At 34.8% G+C, this 18,430-nt stretch overlaps 1 protein-coding gene across 8 annotated transcripts in view; it reads right to left on the reverse strand.

Annotated features, from left to right (window-relative positions):
• Positions 1-18,430, reverse strand: part of RBMS3 (RNA binding motif single stranded interacting protein 3) — a 1,181,733-nt gene that overhangs the window by 332,324 nt on the left and 830,979 nt on the right. For all 8 annotated transcript variants that reach the window (XM_054595674.1, XM_054595672.1, XM_054595670.1 and 5 more), the window contains one exon: positions 13,073-13,164. In XM_054595674.1, coding sequence (XP_054451649.1) covers positions 13,073-13,164 — 92 coding nt within the window. The remainder of the gene's footprint in view (positions 1-13,072; positions 13,165-18,430) is intronic.

Consider the following 18,430-nt stretch of genomic DNA (forward strand, 5'->3'; position numbering starts at 1 on the left):
TACAAATCTTAAAAGAGAAGCTCATAAGGTACCAAGCAAACAACTTAAGGTCATCTTCTCTAAGACACACTATAATATAAATTTTGAAAATCAAAGACAAAGAGAATCTTTAAAACAGGCAAAGAAAAGAATCTTGTAACTTATGGGGGAAGCACCATAAGTCTCCCTGTGGATTTCTCATCATAAATCTTACAGACTAGGAGGGATTGGGACAAGATATATGCAAAGTGCAAAAAGAAAAATGGGTGGGGGGAGCAGTGGGAGGAAAATGGAAACAACTGTACTTGAATAATAATAAAAGAAAACAGTTTCAATCAAGAGTATTCTATTTAGCAAAGTTATTCTTCAAAAATGAAGGAAAGATAAAGACTTTCCCAGACATAATGAAGCTGAGGGAGGTTAACACCACTAGACCAGCCTTAAAAGAAATGCTAGAAGGAGTTCTTTAAGTTGAAATAATATCATGCCAATTAGTAACATGGAAAAACATGAAGATACACAATGAACTAGTAAAGGGAAGCATATGGTCAAATTCAGGATATTTTACTATTGTAATGTGATGACATGTTAACCATTTAAATCTGGTATAAAGGTTCAAGAGCACAAAACAAAGGAGGAAATAGGAAAGGAAGAAAGGAACAAGGGAACTACAAAACAACCAGAAAACAATGAATAAAATTACATTAGTAAGTTATTACCTATCAATAATTATTTTAAAGTTAAATGAATTAATTATCCAATCGAAAGGCATAAAATGGCTGGATGAATTAAAAAAACAAGGCCCAAGAGACTCACTTCAGCTTTAAAGACACACATATATTCAATGTGAAAAGATGGTAAAAGATATTCCATGCAAACAGAAACTAAAAGAGGGATAGCTACATTTATATCAGACAAAATAAACTTTAATCTAAAAACAATAACAAGAGAAAAAGAATGTCATTATAAAATGATTAAGAGGTCAATTCACAAAGAAGATATAACAATCATAAATGTGTATGAACTCACCATCAGATCACCTAAATATATTAAACAAATACTAACAAATCTGAAAGGAGAAATACACACAATATAATAATAGTAGGAAACTTTATTGCCACACTTGCAAAAACGTGTGGATCAGCTAGACATAAAATTAATAAGGAAACACTGGAATTAAACTGTATCTTAAATCACTTGGACCTAACAAACGTATACAGAACATTTCGTTCACCTGCAGTAGAATACATATACTTCTCAAGTGCACAGAAAACATTCTCCAGGATTGATCATATGACAGGCCACAAAATAAGTCTAAGAGAATTTAAGAAGATTAAAATTATACTCAGTATTTTTTCCAACCCCAGTGTTAAGAAACAGTGTTAAGTAACAGAAAGAAAGCTGGAAATTCACAGATATGTGGGAATTAAACAATATACTTCTGAACAAAACCAATAGGTCAAAGAAGAAATCAAAAGGGAAATGAAAAATATTTTGGAACCAAAAGAAAAAAAAAATGGAAACACCACATAGTGAAATTTATTGGAAATAGGAAAAGGAGGTCTAAGAGAAAAGTTTATGTCAATAAACACCTACGTTAAGAAAAAGAAAGATCTTAAACAAACAACCTAACTTTATACTTCAGGGAAATAGAAAAAGATGCACAAAATAATCCCTGCATCATTTCAAGGAAAGAAATACCAAATATTAGAGCAGCTATAAGATATAAATAAAATGAACCAGAAAAACAATAAAAAATATCAATGAAACTAAGAGCTGATTTTGAAAAGCTAAACAAATGGATGAACATGTAGCTAGGCTAAGAAAAAGAAAGAAAGGTTTGAAATATATAGAATCATAAATGAAAGAGGGCATTTATAATTGCCACTACAGAAACTATAAAAGACCCCAAAGTTAATACTATAAACAGTTATATGTCAATACATTGTATCACCTAGAAGAAATGGTTAAATTGTGAAAAACATACAACCTACCAAGACTGAATCTGAAATAAGTAGAAAGTCTGAACAGACCAATTACCAGTAAGAATAGTGAATCAGTAATCAAAACCTTCTCAATACAGAGAAGCCCAGAGCCAGAAGATTCTCTGGTGAGTTCTATAAAAAAATTTAAAGAAAAATTAACACCAGTCCTCCTTAACTCTTCCAAAACATTTGAAGAGGAGGAAATACTCCCCAACTCATTTTACTAAGCCAGAATTACCCTGATAACAAGACCAATAAAGACACTCAATAAAAGAAAACTACAGGCCAATAACACCGATGAATACAGATGCAAAAATTCTCAATAAAATACTAGCAATAAAATTCAATAGCATATTTAAAGGATCATGCACCATAATCAAGCAGGATTTATTCCTGCAGTGTAAGAATGGTTCCATATATACAAGTCACTAAACATGATATATCATATTAGTAGAATGAAATATAAAATCATACATATGTCTGAATAGATGCAGAAAAAGCATTTGACAAAATACATCATGTTAAGATATAAACTTTCAACCAATTGAATATAGAGGAAACACCTCAACATGTGAGCCATGTATGATAAGCCCACATATAACATCATACTTAATGGTGAAAAGTTGAAAGTGTTTTTCTCTAATATGAGGAACAAGACAAGTGTGGGCACTTTTGCCCCTCCTATTCAATATAGTACTGGAATTCCCAGGTAAAGCAATTAGGCAAAAAAGAAATAAAATAATATAAAATAAAAGGCATCCAAATTGAAGTAAAATTCTCTCTTTGTGTAGTTGATAGGAATTTACATAGAGAAAATTCTAAATGCTCTATTAAAAAAAACTGTTTGAACTAACACAATTTCAGTAAAGTTGAAAAATACAAAATAAAAATACGGAAATCAGTTGCATTTATATACAATGACAACAAATTATCTGAAAAAGAAATGACAAATACCATTCACAATAGTATCAAAAGGAAAAAAATAAGTAATAAATTTAACGAAGAAGATGAAAGTTCTGTGGACACTAAAAACTGTAAGACTTTGATGAAAGATAATGATGGAAACACAAATGAAAAGGTACACCTGTTCACAGCTTGGAAGAATTAGTATTGTTAAAATATACATAGTACCCAAAGTGATTAAGAGAGTCAATGCAATTAAATCCTATCAAAATTCCAATGACACATTCCACAGATACAGAAAAAAGAATCCTAAAATTTGTATGGAACCACAAAAGAACCTGGAGAGACAAAAAATCAAGAGAGAGAAGTACAAAGCTGGAGGCATCACACTTCCTGATTTAAAATTATTTTACAAAGCTATAGTAATTAAACGGTATAGCACTGGCATTAAAATATAAAGATAGATCAATGAAATATAGTCTCAAGCCTACAAATAAACAGTAGCATTACAGTCAAATATTATTTTACAAGGGAGTCAAGAATACTCATTGGGGAAGGCATAGTTTCTTCAAAAAATGGTTTTGGGAAAACTGAATAATTACATGCAGAAGAATAAGGTTGGAATTGTATCATACATTGCTCAAAAAATTATTTTGAAATAAATTAAAGTCTTAAGTATATAAGTCCTGAAACTATAAAACCCCTCTAAGTAAAAATAAAGAAATAGCTCCTTGACATTGATGTTGGCAACATTTTTTTTGTTTTTTTTGATATGATGCCAGGAGCCTGAGAAACAAAAGCGAAGAGAGATAAGTGGGACTACATCAAATTTAAAAACAAAAAAACAAAAAAACAACTTTTTCACCACAAAAGAAACAATCAACAAAATAAAAGGCCAGCCTAGTAATAGGATAGATGGTATTTGCAAATCATTTATCCAATAAGGGGTTAATATCTAATATATTCAAGGAATTCATACAACTCAATGGCAAGCAAACAATTTGATTTAAAAATGGACAGAAGAACTGAATAGACATTTTTCCAAAGAATACATAGAAATGGCCAAGGGGTACATGAAAAGATGTTTGATTTGACATCACTTATTTTCAGGGAAATGCAAATAAAAACCACCATAAGCTTTCATCTCACCCCTGTTAGAATGGCTATCATCAAAAAGACAAGAGATAAGTGCTGGCTGGCATGTGGAGAAAAGGGAACCCTCTCATACTGTTGGTAAAAATGTAGTTTGGTATAGTCACCACAGAATATAAATGGATGTTCCTCAAGAATTAAAAATAGAACTACCATATGATAATGCAATCCCACTTTTGAGTAGGTATCTGAAGGAAATGAAAACAGAATCGCAAAGAGACATCTGTATTCCCATGTTCATTGCAGCATTATTCACAATAGCCAATATATGGAAACAACCTTATTGTCTACCTGTGTATAAATGGATAAAGAAGATATGGGGTATATACACAATGTAATATTATTCACCTATGAGAAGGAAGCAAAACCTGTCACTTTTGACAACATGGGTGGACCCTGAGGGCATTATTCTAAGTGAAAGATGTCAGACAAGAAGGATAAACACTCTATAATGTTATTTATATGTGGAATCTTAAAAAGATGAACTCACAGAAACAGAATAAAATGGTGGTTGGCAGGGGCTGCAGATGGGGGAAATGGGGCAATGTTGCTCAGAGGTTACAAACTTCAGTAATAAGATGAATTATATTCTGGAAATCTAATGCATAACATGGTGACTGTAGTTAAAAATATATTATATACTAGAAAGTTGCTTAGGCAGTAGATCTTGTGTTTTCACCACAAAAAAGAAATGGTAATTACATGAGGTGATGGAAGTATTAGTTAACCCTACTGTTGTAATCAGTTTGCAATAAATACGTGTATTAAATTTTCATCTTGTATGGCCTAAACTTTCACTATGCTATATGTCAATTATATCTCAATAAAGCCGGAGGTGCGGGAAAACAAATAGCCAGGCACCACTAAAGAAACTAGAGAACAATATTAGCAGCCTTATGATTTTCATGGAAAGAACCCAAATCCATGCTTTGGGTTTGGGTTCAAATCCAAGCTTTATTATTGACTACCCTTGTAAGCTTGGGTCAGCCCCTGTTTCTTCATCTGTAATGTGCAAATCATACATTCTTCCCAGGAATCTAGCAAGAATTAAGTGGGATAATAACTACAAAAACACTTAACTTTGTCAGTAGCACAGACCAGACACTCGAATATAATTTTTGTTACCCTATACATCTTCTTGTATGTTTCCTTGCCTCTTTTGGATTAGATACAATTAAGGAACTTGAAGAGAGTTGCATGGCATACCAGGGTAAATGCAGAATAGAAGGCGGATAATGTGTCTCAGTAATCAGCAGGTTTCTCCATGCTAGAATGTTAAAATGTTACGAATATATATGTATGTATGCATATATATATGTATGTATATGTGTGTGTGTGGTGTGCGTGTATATATCCTAATTCATTCAATTTTAAGGTACTTTAAGGTAGAGTGCAAAATAAGTTGCAAAAAGCAATTAGAGTAGGCTAGGAGTGGCGGTCAAGGAAGCCTTCATCCCTTCTCATTGTATTTTCATATGGAAGGATATCGATGTAACACTCCGGGCCTTTTTCTTATTTTTCCACTTAACTCAACATTCCAAAAGGGGAAGAGTAACAACTTAACCTGACTTGTGAGTTTGAGAGCAAGAACTCAGCAAGCATGGCTCCTCTGCTCCCTCCCTTTTCCTTGGGATCCCTCTGCCAGCAGAAAGCACATTCACTATTTCCTTCTATGGCTCACAAAAAGAAAATCCCGTTCTCCCTTTATAGGGAGACTTCTGCAGCACCTGCTGTGAATGGATAATCAATTTTTTGGCATAAAAAACTCATTTTCCATATAAGCAAAAGTCACATGTTCCTAATATAATGATTTAATCTATAGTTTTCTGATTTCGATGTACTTCTTTTTCAATAGGATTAGAATCTACATGGGACAAAGTGAAGCTTAAAGTTAGGCTCCCTCACTTCACAACAATGGTGGCCAGAGAAAGGATCTGTCTCTTTCAACTTGAAACAAATTATTAAAGTCATGAATGAAGACTGTTCATTACTAGATTTCTCCATAGTACCCCAAGAAATGAGGTATTGAGATCAGCCCATGCAGACATTGCCTTCAGAGAGGCAATATGAAAGAGTTGGTATTTCTTGTAAATTGAAGGAAACTTGTATTCTACACATATCCTAGTGTAAAAAATTGTCTTCTTACTTTATATAGACTCCAACTTATGACACAAATCAAGGTAAATTTTTTGTTGACTTTTGTTTTTGTCAAATGCTAAGAAAGCAACAAACCGTATTAGAGTACATACCCTCTGTTTCATTAAGGGAAGATACAGAGCAGTCCTTGAAGAAGCAACAGACTAGTACTCACAAGCAAATTATATATCTCATTTAATAGAAGCTAATACAAATGTTGAACATCAGAAGATTCTGATTCAAAAATTTCAATAATTAACAAATAGGATTAAGATCAACCTTGACAATTTCAGTACTTGGCTTTGAATCCTTGCATTCTGCATTATGAAAAGAAAAATGAGCCTACTTGACATAGACAATGAAGCAGACTTTGACAGGTAGTTTACAGATATATGAAAGACCAGCCAAGTATGTCTTTTAGTGACAACTTCAAAAATATCAATCATAAGGAAAACAATACTTGGTGTGTGTTAAAGATGTTCTTCTCTTTAAAATATGTTCCACCAGAGCACATGGCACAAATGTTCATTTTAGTAAATGAGATAGCAAGGTTTTCATCACAGGGCATCGGTCTCAGTTAAGAGTAATGAACTGTGTCAGAGCCAACACTGAACTGCCATTCTATGGAATTACAGTTACTTAATGCGCATTCCATAACAGTGGTATCTTGTCATATATCTTTATATCCAGCAGTACAACAGAACAGCATAATTTACAGTTAAATATTGCAAAAGAAACATTTACTGACTCAATTAGGATTTGTTTCATAGGAAAAATATATCCAGAGAAATGCACCATTAATTAGAATGATTTGAAGCCAGAAAACTCCCACAAAAAATAAAGAGAGAAGTGATGGTAGTATACCTTCTATTAATAAGAAGAAAGTATAAATGATTACAAAATCTAAACATGTTAGCTCACTAAAAAGACTGCTCTATTTTAATTACTAAAGACATTTTTTCATAACAATCTTAAATATGTTATAGTTTGCTCTCATAATATCTTTTGGATTTATGTTTAAATGTCACGTCATCAGAAAGACTCCCTGACCACTCTATATAAAATGCATGCTGGCCCAACCTTCAACCACTCTCCTTATTTTCTAAGTATTTAATTTCCCCATCCTGCTTTAATTGTCTTTTAATCACTTCTTACCACCTAACTTACCAATTTGTTTATTTTCTGCCTTCTATTAGTAGAATGTGATCATAAAACTTTGGTTCAATGCTATGTCTTTAGCATGTAGAACAATCTTGGTACACAGTAGGCTTTCAACCATGCTGAGAAACTAGGAGAATGAAAAAGATTCATACCTAAATTCCAGGCTATAGCTTTTATCTACCTGGGAATATTTTGGGATAGAGGTATATAATAGTATATTGGCTTCTTTGATCCTTTGATCTTGTTGGGAAAAAAAAATAACACCTGGGGATCATTCCTGGGATATTAGAATCCCCAGACGGCACCTGATCATCATTATATAATGGATTGATTGAGTTCCCCTCAGGAAGCAACATCTTTTCTATCACCCACTGAATTTACCCTGGAGCAATGCTTGCCTCTTTTCCTACATGAGAGCCTTTGAGAAGTTTCCTTGTTTGTCTGGTTTACTAGTAGGACTTACCCCATTGCAGTGACCCTGTTTACTTTTATATCCCTAGGAATGGTGAAAGCAGAGACTGCTAATAATTGCCTTAGACCACAAGAGTCTAGGTGACAAAACCTGGCATGTGGCTCTGCATTCAGAAGAGGACATTTAGTAGACAATAAGCCATATCATGAGGCCAGTGGTTGAATGTAAAATCGATCTTTTTCTAGAATAATCTGTGTAATAGGCCCTTCCTCAGAAAATTCTACTACTTGAATATAACTACTAGGGTAATATATTAAACAATGAGGTGATATATTTTGTAATTAATTGCATGCATATATTTGGATTTATAGAATTTATTTTCCTATATTTATTGATGTTCCACTTTTTATTTCTTAAAATATCAAGTGAAAAAAAATCTACTCATTTTAATTTTTTTCACAAAGACAACTACTATTAAGGTCATTGATTTATAGAAGAGAATTCCTTTTCTCTGGTCCTAGTCTGATTCTCTGAAATGATTGACACAAAGTCCCTTTATATTATCCTCATGATTGACAAAATATTTTATATTATCCCTGATGTGCTTGACATTTTCTTGAACATGTGTTTTTTTTTTCAATCACTTAAGTTTGATTTATTCTCCATATCCCATGGTATAGTGAATCACTATTGGTAATAGTAACGACAGTTCTAGTAGCAGAACTGATAAAACCTTCTATAAAGGCCCTGAGAAGGGGTGGCTCCTTCTCTGTGATCCTTTCATCTAGAGAGAGATGTGTTCTGTCTCCTTCTGTTTGGAACTGACAGAAAGCAAATAATACAGAAGCCGGTTAAGCTGGAGATAGCTCAAGGTTTTGCAGGTAATAATTTATGAGTGTTCAATACATAGAGCTATTCTAAAATCTAGAAATTTACATCCAAGAAAAATCAAGCTCTAAAGCTGTACAGCCCTCCAATGGCAAATAATGGACAAGAGAAATCTTTATGGATGGCAGACAGAGGTTAAACAATCAGTTAACTAAAGAACTTAGAGTACTGGCAAAGCTAGAATGTTGTTATTCCTGCCCAACAGTATTTGATTTGTAAAAAGCAATCAGTGATTTCCACTTGTTTTCCATTCTCTCTGTTCCTAAATGGTCATCTTTTATTTAGTTTCATGTATCCTGTTTTTTCTCTATCATTCTAAATTATAGGAGTTTAGACATATAACTAGTGTTTTAAATTTATTGGTTGCCAAACCATGAGTTCCAGCTGTGTCTGGACCTGCTGGAAATAATAGCATCACTAGATGTGATTAGAGGATGAGACTTTAAAGTAGGTTCCCTTAGGGGAGGAATGAATGCATGCCACCCAGAATGTGTAAATGGGAGGAACAGTGTTATTGGTTATTGATGTTAAAAAGACCAAAGGATGACCATTCATAATTTTTTGTACTAGAGGCAAAGAAGCTAAATTATTCATCATCTCAGACTCTCTTGCAGCTAAGGGGAAAACTGTGATTCACTTATGTCTATGGTATATAAACACAAGTTCCTGAATTTAAATTCTGGGAAAGTTTTTAAAGGGACAAAATCAGCTGGATGGTCCTTCAGCCATTCGCCCTTTTCTTTCTTCTTTTTAAAAACATTTTATTGAATTTATTGGGGTGACACTGGTTAATAAAATTATATAGGCCTTAAGTCCTGGCTAAAATGGAGATACAATAGCTGAAGCCTCAGACACCAACATATAAATATGTATGGATGAAAGCCACTCACAACTAATGGCAGAGCAGCCTTGATTTTGATGTGACCCCATAGCATTTGCCATGCACTTCTCATCTATGGCTATCTTATTAATGAGTGAAATAAACATCTACAAGGTTAGGCTATTGTTAACTGGACTTCTTGGCTCTTTTTAAGCATACAGACATGTTCTTTGGCCAATGACTTTCTTCTAAATACCTTGAGGTTGGCAAGAATAGTAACAGCCATTATTCTTAATCCAGAGCTGTAGTAATCCAGAGATGGACTAAATATTAAAAATTTGGAATAAGAAAGAAATTTTGTTCCATATTGATTCTCAAATAACAAGCAAAGTTCCTGGCACTTAGCAGGTAATAAAAATGTTTATTGATGGATACTACTTATATTTCTCAAGAAACTATTTGTAATAACATTACACATAAAGCGCATGTTACAGAATGTTCAGTAACAAATGTGAATATTATGCACAACAAAATTTATTGAATAACTAACATTTATTGAATTTTGGTATAATTGAAGGATTATGCTAAATTTTTTGTATATTTTTTAAAATTAATTTTTTACTGTAGTCCCATAATGTAGGTATTATTATTAGAGATTTTCAGAGATATTTAAATAACTAGCCAAGGTCAGGTTGATTCTTGTATGTTCCTTGACAGGGATCAAAACTGCAACTTTGACACGTTGGGATGGCACCCTAATCCACTGAGTGTCCTGGCCAGGGCAATGGTTATATATTATTAATCAATTACCACTTACTGAATGATATCTTGTTTAATTACTCTTTGTTAACAAATTGGTTGAATTTATCATATACACACAGTGGAGTGTTAACTAAGTGAAGAGATTCAGTTGGAAGGTTTCGTGTTCACTCCAGGTTGCTACTTTATTTTCTTCTGGGAACCTAGATTATTTCAGCATTTTTTGCTTTAAAATCCTGAAGGTGTTAAAATGTGGCATCACAACCTGCATCACAGGATATTAATAAGAATAAGGATGCAGGAGGCAATTCACTAGAAGCTTAAATGGCAAAATATATATAAATATATATACATAGTGCAAGTTTCACATACCCTGCAGACTGCAGATTTATATGATAATAAATAATAGTTATCACCAGGACAAAGGAAAAAAATGCCGGGAAATCCAATAGCTCAGTGAGAAATCTGCTAATACAGATGGTCAAGCTTGTTCCATTTCATTGTCAAAGGGAGGCTATTTATTTGCCTCTGGGTAGTTAAATTACAAAGTCATTTACTGCTGAAAGTTTTCTAGTAAGCAGATGTGGATCTAAAGCTCTGGGCATTAGACACAAAGTTTGTGAGAAAAAGGGGAATAAGAATTTATACTGCAGACAGCATAACTGGTAAGGTAGAAATCTTTTAGCAAGTCTCGAAGTAAAATAAAATAATATTAAATAAAAAGTAAGTGCCTTTAAACATTCTATTTGGAATTTCTTACTGTGTATATTGGGCATGAGATAAAAATTAAATTGCTAGCTATCAAAATCATTTTCTTAGAAGCTCCTTAAAACACTCTCCCTTTGATAACATCCAATATAGGTGAGATGTCAGTGACTGGGATGTGTGTGCCTGTATGTAAGAGAAGTGAGAGACAGAGAGAGTCCTTATGTAGAAGAATGCTGAGAACAGAGGGAAAATATTCCATGACTCCTTGATGGTTATAAAATTATTGGCAACTTGCTTTTCTTGTTGTGCAAGATGATAGTGGTTTTTATCCAATAAGAAATACACACACACACACACAGACACACATTCATATTTTCAGGACATTTGAGAGTGGAGATTATGCATACTATATTCATTACTTCTAAACTGTCACTAATTAGTAATTTCTAAAATTTGATAGTTTATCAATGAAATACATCAAAGATATTCTAATAAAAATTTTATAAACATTCGTATAATCATTTTGCTGTCAATAGGTGTTGCCTTTAAGTCCAGATTCAACTTTTATACTTTGCATATTCCTAACAACTATAGTTTATCACTTGTTTCCAAGATATAAGTTATTACTTAAGTTGCCACATAACTTAATTCTTTGCCAAGTAAGCTTTAACTCAAGACACGTACATAATTTCCTTATTAATTACAAATATTAACTTAATCAATCTTTGGTCATGACCAAATTCAAAGCTTCCAGGAATAATCCTGATGAGAAATACATTACACAGCTGATATAATTCAAACTCTAATTTATGCTATCTTGAAAAACAATTAGTGAGTCATAAAGGGCAATGAGTCTATCAAAGTAATCTATGTGGGAAGTGACCCAAAACAAAAGGTTAACAGATATTGGTGCTATCAGCTTGCTAGAAGACAAATGAAGATGAAGAAAACCAAATATCCCACCTTTAGTAATCTAAGCTTGAAAATGGAATATGGCATCAATGAATGCTGACAATCATAAAAAATTCCAATGACAGACAATTTGATGACTTTGTCATTATACCATTGGGAACAAGCTGTTATGGCAATAATTAAGGGTAAGTATACACATGACTATGACTGAAATGCATTTCAAGATCGGCTGGCTCTTCTACCTAACTTTTGAAAATTAGAGATAAACACAATCAAATAGAAATAGTCATCAGAAAAACATTTAAAAACTTAAGTTGCATGTGAAACAAATACAAAATGAGCATTATTTAAAGCAAATATGTAACAAATATCCTTGTTATAATTTTTTTAAAAACTTTTTATTTGGAAATAGTTACAGATTCACAGAAATTTGCAAAGAAAATATGGAGAGATCCCATCTACCTTTTGTCCAGTTTCCCCCGAGATTACATATTATGTAATTATAGTACAATATCAAAACTAAGAAAGTAATATTGGTACAATATGTTTGCATAGTTTGTCATTTTATCACACCTGTAGATTCTTGTTACTACCACTGCAATCAGGATATGAAACTATTATAAATATTTTATTTTTTCTTGAATATAAAAGTGCATTATAATTTCAGTAGAAGTTCCAGACTACTTTTATATATACAAATAAAGGTCTATTGAAAATTATCAATATCTGGAAAATTATTATCTAGGTAAACTTGATTTATAACGGCCAAAGTGAAATTCTAGCAAAACAGACAACAAACACTTTGGTTAACCTCATTGCCCTGTACAGATAAGAAAGCTTCATCATTCAGTAGTCAGCTCTCCCCAACATGAGAGTTAGCAATTCTTTAGCACTGTTTATCAAAGACAACTTGGTGAGAACTGGACTACTCCAACACTATTTCCTGCTAAAAATCCTAGACACACACACACACACACACACACACACACACACACAACTTTTTCAGGCAAAACAGAGCACTTCACAAGTGCCCTTAAGTCACTCGTGAGCCTACCACAACAAAAGGGCACATTAATATATACTCATATACATAAACACATAAACCAACCAGATTCTTCTAAGCCAAACTTACTGTGGAGTTTCTTGCTTTGCCTAACACATAAATAGAACCCACATTGTTGCAAACTGCAATTGGGACACAGCACATTGCAATGGAGAAATAGATGATCACAAAACAATCTACAACACCAATCTTACCTTGGCCATCTGTGCCTGCACGCCATTTGCCTTGAGAGATGCTACTGCTTTCTGTGCAGCTGCGGGGCTGTCAAAATCCACAAAACCATAGCCTGTGAAAACACAAACCCCTTGTTAGCGCTCACAGATAGCTGCATCCCTACCATGCCCATGGTATGTGTGTTTGAGATCGCACTTGCATTCATGACCTTGGCTGGGCATAAATGCTCTCAATCTCTGGTCCTTACCATGTCTGAAAAATTACAATGTCATTAAAAATAAAATAGTAAGTCTTATGCTCTCGGGATAGCTTTGGAAAGTGGATGTCCAATCAGCAACCTGTTCTACTTTCCACAATGGATTTGCTGCAAGAATGAGGAACACAAAATACTAAAAAACAAATTTTTAAAGGTTTCTCTCTGAAGTTAATTTCAAAACCTCACAATAGTTGATGCTAAAAAAAGCCATGATAGAATTTGCCTAGAGGTATCATCACCAGCAACCTCAACAGTACCCAGCACACAGTAGGCATTTAGTCAATACATGTTGACTAGGTGAATTAATAAAGGTTGTTAATGAGACTTAGGATTTGAACCTAGCTCTAGTCCATTACAAAGCCTAATTCATTACAGGATCTTATCTCTCTCAATCACATCTTAAATAAATTATTTTGACTCTAAAGTGATCTATGATAAAAAGTAATGATACAAATATTTGATCTTTTAAAAACAAGGAACAGAATTTAAAATATGTGAAGACTTTTAAAACACTCATGCCACTTGTTAATCTAAAGTACAATCTAAAAAGGGCATAAGAGTTGCCTATATTGTTCACTGATTGTGTGCATGCCTCTGTGTGTGTACGCGCGCGTGCGTGTGTGTGTATGCAGAGTGAAGCCAAAGCAATAACCAGTAAAAGAGAATAAATGAAAAAGGGATTTTGCATGCCCATAAAAGAGCTGATACGAGTCCAGGACTTAGTCTAACAGTAATGTAGGCTGCCAAGAATGTTTAAAAATAAAAATGCTCAAGAACGAGTATGAGGGCAGCTTTGTTTGGCACATTTAAAAAGCCCACCATATGTAACCTACGCCTCTTCTCATCTAGGAGGCAGGGATAGGCCCTGTATTCATATACTTGTCTCATTTAGAAGTTTTGAGGCAAACTACAAAGGCAAGCCTACTAACCATGCACTGTGACTCCCCTCTCCAAAAAAACCAAAGAAATGTGCAAGAGAATTCAATTACCAAGTTGTTTCTTTTAATTAACTTTTTAATTTTCTCCCCTCGAATCCCTTCTTCTTTTTTCCTCCCAGCATGTTATCCTAAAATGAACTTGTTGCCCAGCAGTACGCCGTGAAATGCTCTTGAAGAGCTGGGCAGAGGAGCTGTGAAGTTTGTATTTCTAATCCAAAAGAAAGCCTGTTCTGCAAGCACTTCTAATTCTTCTCTTCCCGCAAAATTCAAACTATGTGAGTAATATGAGTGTTACCACCCACTACGTTAAGTAAGATAGGAAAAAAAAGAAAAGAAAAGGCAGAAAGAAAGGAGAGAAAGAACAAGTTAAGCATTGGAGTTGGGGGAGTGGATAATAAAAAATACAAATGTTTTCTCCTATGTGTTAGCTACTGTGGACATCTGGTGAAATTCTAATCGCTCTATGTGCTATTGTCCTCACGTCCCTTCATGTGTGTACATGAAGAAACTGAGGCTCGGAAGAGGTGGCACACATCATAAGCTGCCTAACTGGCAGGTCCAGAATTTGAAGCCAAGTCTGCATATGCCCTTCTGAAATACGCTATACAATGAATTGCTTTATGACCTCATTTTGCAAAGCATTTCCAGTGGCCGCTAAAGCCCACCACAGAAAGGACACAATTCTTGTAACTCCCTTGGATTTTGAAGTTAGGGCATCCGATGAAACAATTCCATGAAAGAATTCAGTCCAGCTTGTTCATTCAGTACATTTGCGAATGGCGGGGCTGAGTTCTCAGTAGAACTGCCGAAGTCAGGCACCTCCTTCCACCTCAGGCTTTGGCCCATCCTCCTCATCCACTCCCATAAGTATTCTTTCATTCAATAATGAAATTCCATGTCAGGCATTGTGCCAGACACAGGGAACATAACAGTGAATAAAACAGCTCTCGTTCCCATCCTTTACATCTCATTGACATAAAACAAATAACTGTATAAATGAATCTATAATGACAAAATGGCCTGTCTCCTTTGATAGAAAATGAGAGCATATAATGTAGAATCTAGCTATTGATTGTTTATCATTGAAAGTTCTAAGGAGCAGTGGTATAAAAAGATCAGCATTTTTTAAAAGCGTGACTGCAACACGGCTTCTGCTATAAAGACTGAATGGTTGTGGAGAAAGTGGGCAGCAAGAATGGAATCAGCAAAGTAACGTAGAGTCCGGGAACATGGAGAGCTTGAAGATACCCTGTGTATTTAGGAACATGGCTGTCCTTGTGATGTGCTTTGGGCAAGTCGTGGGGATCGAAGCCTGCCTGAGTAGCTGGAGAGTGAGGGAGAGCGATGCTTACCAGCCTTCTTGCCATTAGCTTTGGCTAGATGGAGAATTAATAAACAGCTTTAGCTTGTGGGAAATATGAGGTCTAATGAGTTGTTTGTGTTTGTTTAAAGAGAGAAGATACTAAGCTTTTCAACCTTAGCTGCACAATAGAATCATATTGGGAACTAAAAAAATACCAATGTTCAGGAATCACCCCCAAGAAAATTAAATCAATATTTTGGGACTGTGGCCCAAGTGTTTACACGCACATATACATTTGTGTGTATGTATGTGTGTGTCTATTCTTAGCTGATTTCCATGTGGAGTCGAGGTAGAGAACTTATTTAAGTTATTCAACAAATATTTATCTGTTGCACCTATTAAGGGTAATTTTGAATATCTATTAAAAAAGATCAAGCAGAAAGCAAGAGATCAAAGCTATCTCCAGGAGGGCAAGGGGATAATTTATATAATAATATTAAAATAATGTTCCTGAGAAAGTGAGGCAGTGAAGGGATCTGGAACTTCTATGAAACATTGTGCTTTGCTAAAAGAGGGATACCCTCCTCTGCTCATTTTAAGTGGAAGAAAAAAATAGGCTCTTGGTAACCAGGTGTTATTTCTTTGTATATTCCCAGTTACTGGGACGGTACATAACACACAGCCTGCGCTTGATAAATATTTGTTGAAATTAATTGAAAGCATGTTTAAAAGATGCTTAAGTCCTGCATGGGACTACCATGGAAATGAGCTGAGAAAAATGCCCGTTAATACATTTTGACTATAAAGAACACTATAAACGCCAAGGAGTCACGGTTCTGGTTCAGCCCTGCTGCCGCCCAGAAAAGCAAACCCTGCTTTTCATGGCTCTCGGCCCCTAGGCCGGTGCAGCTTCTTTTCTCTGGATTCCTCCCTATCCTTCCACACAGCAAATGTATACAGGATATTACAAAATCACAATGCTGACGTCCAGGGCTGAACTCCAATCCAAACAAAAGGAGTCTCTGTGAGGCATGGGACAGCCTCAGCTTTCTCTGAATCAAGGAGGGGATGGGAGGACTTGGAGAAGAGTGTATTGCTAAGGGACCATCGTGCTGCCAAGGACAATGTCCCCTACCTACAAAACATCTTTTCTACTGAAGGCTCCACACCAACAAGGGAGCTAAGACCAGGTGAAACAAAATTATAAAGAATCAGCCACTAGAAGGGGTGGAGGGGAGCTAGGTGAAAAAGATAAAAGGTGGGGGGATTAAGAAAAGAAAAAAAAACCTCAGACGCAGATATATCAGCATGGTGATTACCAGAGGGAAAGGACAGTGGGGACTGGCAGAAGAGGATGAAGAAGGGACAAATGGTGACAGAAGGAGACTTGGTTTTGGATGGTGAACACACAACACAATACACAGATGATACAGAATGTACACCTAAAACCTATATAATTTTATTAACCCATGTCACCCCAATAAATTCAATTTAAATGAGAAAGAAAGAAAGAAAGAAAGAAAGAAAGAAAGAAAGAAAGAAAGAAAGAAAGAAAGAAAGAAAGAAAGGAAGAGAAATAAAGAAGAAAAGAAATATATATAACTGGCAAAGTAAATTTGGGAACTGGAAGAATGAACATTATAAGAAGGATTTAGCACCAACAACACAGAGTTTCTTATTCTTGTTGTTTACCATTAAAAATAAATTTTACCGCAAAAACAAAAGGCTAAGCCACCAGAACTGAAATATTTCACTAACTTCTGTGTTTCTCATACACGTTTCACTAATTAAAATCAAAGTTCGGAGGTAAAAATGCCCCAAGAAATCCTGAAAAACACTTGGATTCTAGAAATAGCCACTGCATTCCTGAGTTTTATGTGACAGCATCCGCCACATCACAATGAGAAGAAAACAAAATGAAATACAACGTTGCCCCTGAAGAATAACGATACATTTACTAAGGAAAAAAAACAACTTCAATTTGGTTTCAATTTGCTTTCCTTAATGACAAATAATCAAGTCTGGGAACAGGAACCTCTGTAGCTACATCTGGTGAGGGGCAGAATGGGGAGATTAGTTCAGCTCCAGCTAATAATGCTTTATGGTGACTGCAAAAATCCTCGATAAAACACCCGTGACTGGTAACCATCGGAAACCCCAGCCCAAGTGGCTGGAAGCCCACTGGTCTCACTCCTCAATTACATAATTAAGCTTGGCAGCGGGTTCAAATGAATTAGAACTGAATGTCACTGTTTTCTCCACACACCCCGTTCTTGTTTTCCTTCCTTGGAGGGAAAGGGTAGGCAGGGGGAGAAGGCCAGCAGCCCTGCAATTAGCGTGAAGCAGAGCAGTCAGAAAGAACCACTCCACGCTAATTAGTTCATTCGCCAAATGCACTCAATCCATTGGCAGGTAGAATCAATGCTCCCCCGAAATACTTCAAACTCTGGGTGTTAATTTAAATATTTGCTTTTATTTATTTTATTTTATTTTATTTTTTTGCACTACAAGCCTGATGACTTTATAGACATTTTATATATATAAATATATATTTAGAAAGGTAACAGAGTTTTATAAACAATGGTATTGTCCAAGTGTTCTGATTTTGTTTTCTTTAGCGCATTTGTAGGCAGCTTCTTCTCTGTGACCTTTGCCATTCAAATGGACTGCTGTGTGATAATCCATTTGAGTTTTGTTAAACTTTCTTTTCCATCTTTACCAGTCTATTTTCTACTTCAGCGTTACTACCGGCTCTTCACATTCTCTATTTACACTGCTTACTTATTAACTAGTATTGGGATTGTTCTCTCTGTGGGGGGAAAATGAAAAAAAAACAAAACAAAACAAAACAGAACTCCAGCTTCAGACTGTTAGTGGCACT

Source organism: Pteronotus mesoamericanus, unplaced genomic scaffold (genome assembly GCF_021234165.1).
Source record: "Pteronotus mesoamericanus isolate MK-2021 breed Mesoamerican mustached bat unplaced genomic scaffold, CSHL_Meso_final scaffold_54, whole genome shotgun sequence".
NCBI lineage: Eukaryota > Metazoa > Chordata > Mammalia > Chiroptera > Mormoopidae > Pteronotus > Pteronotus mesoamericanus.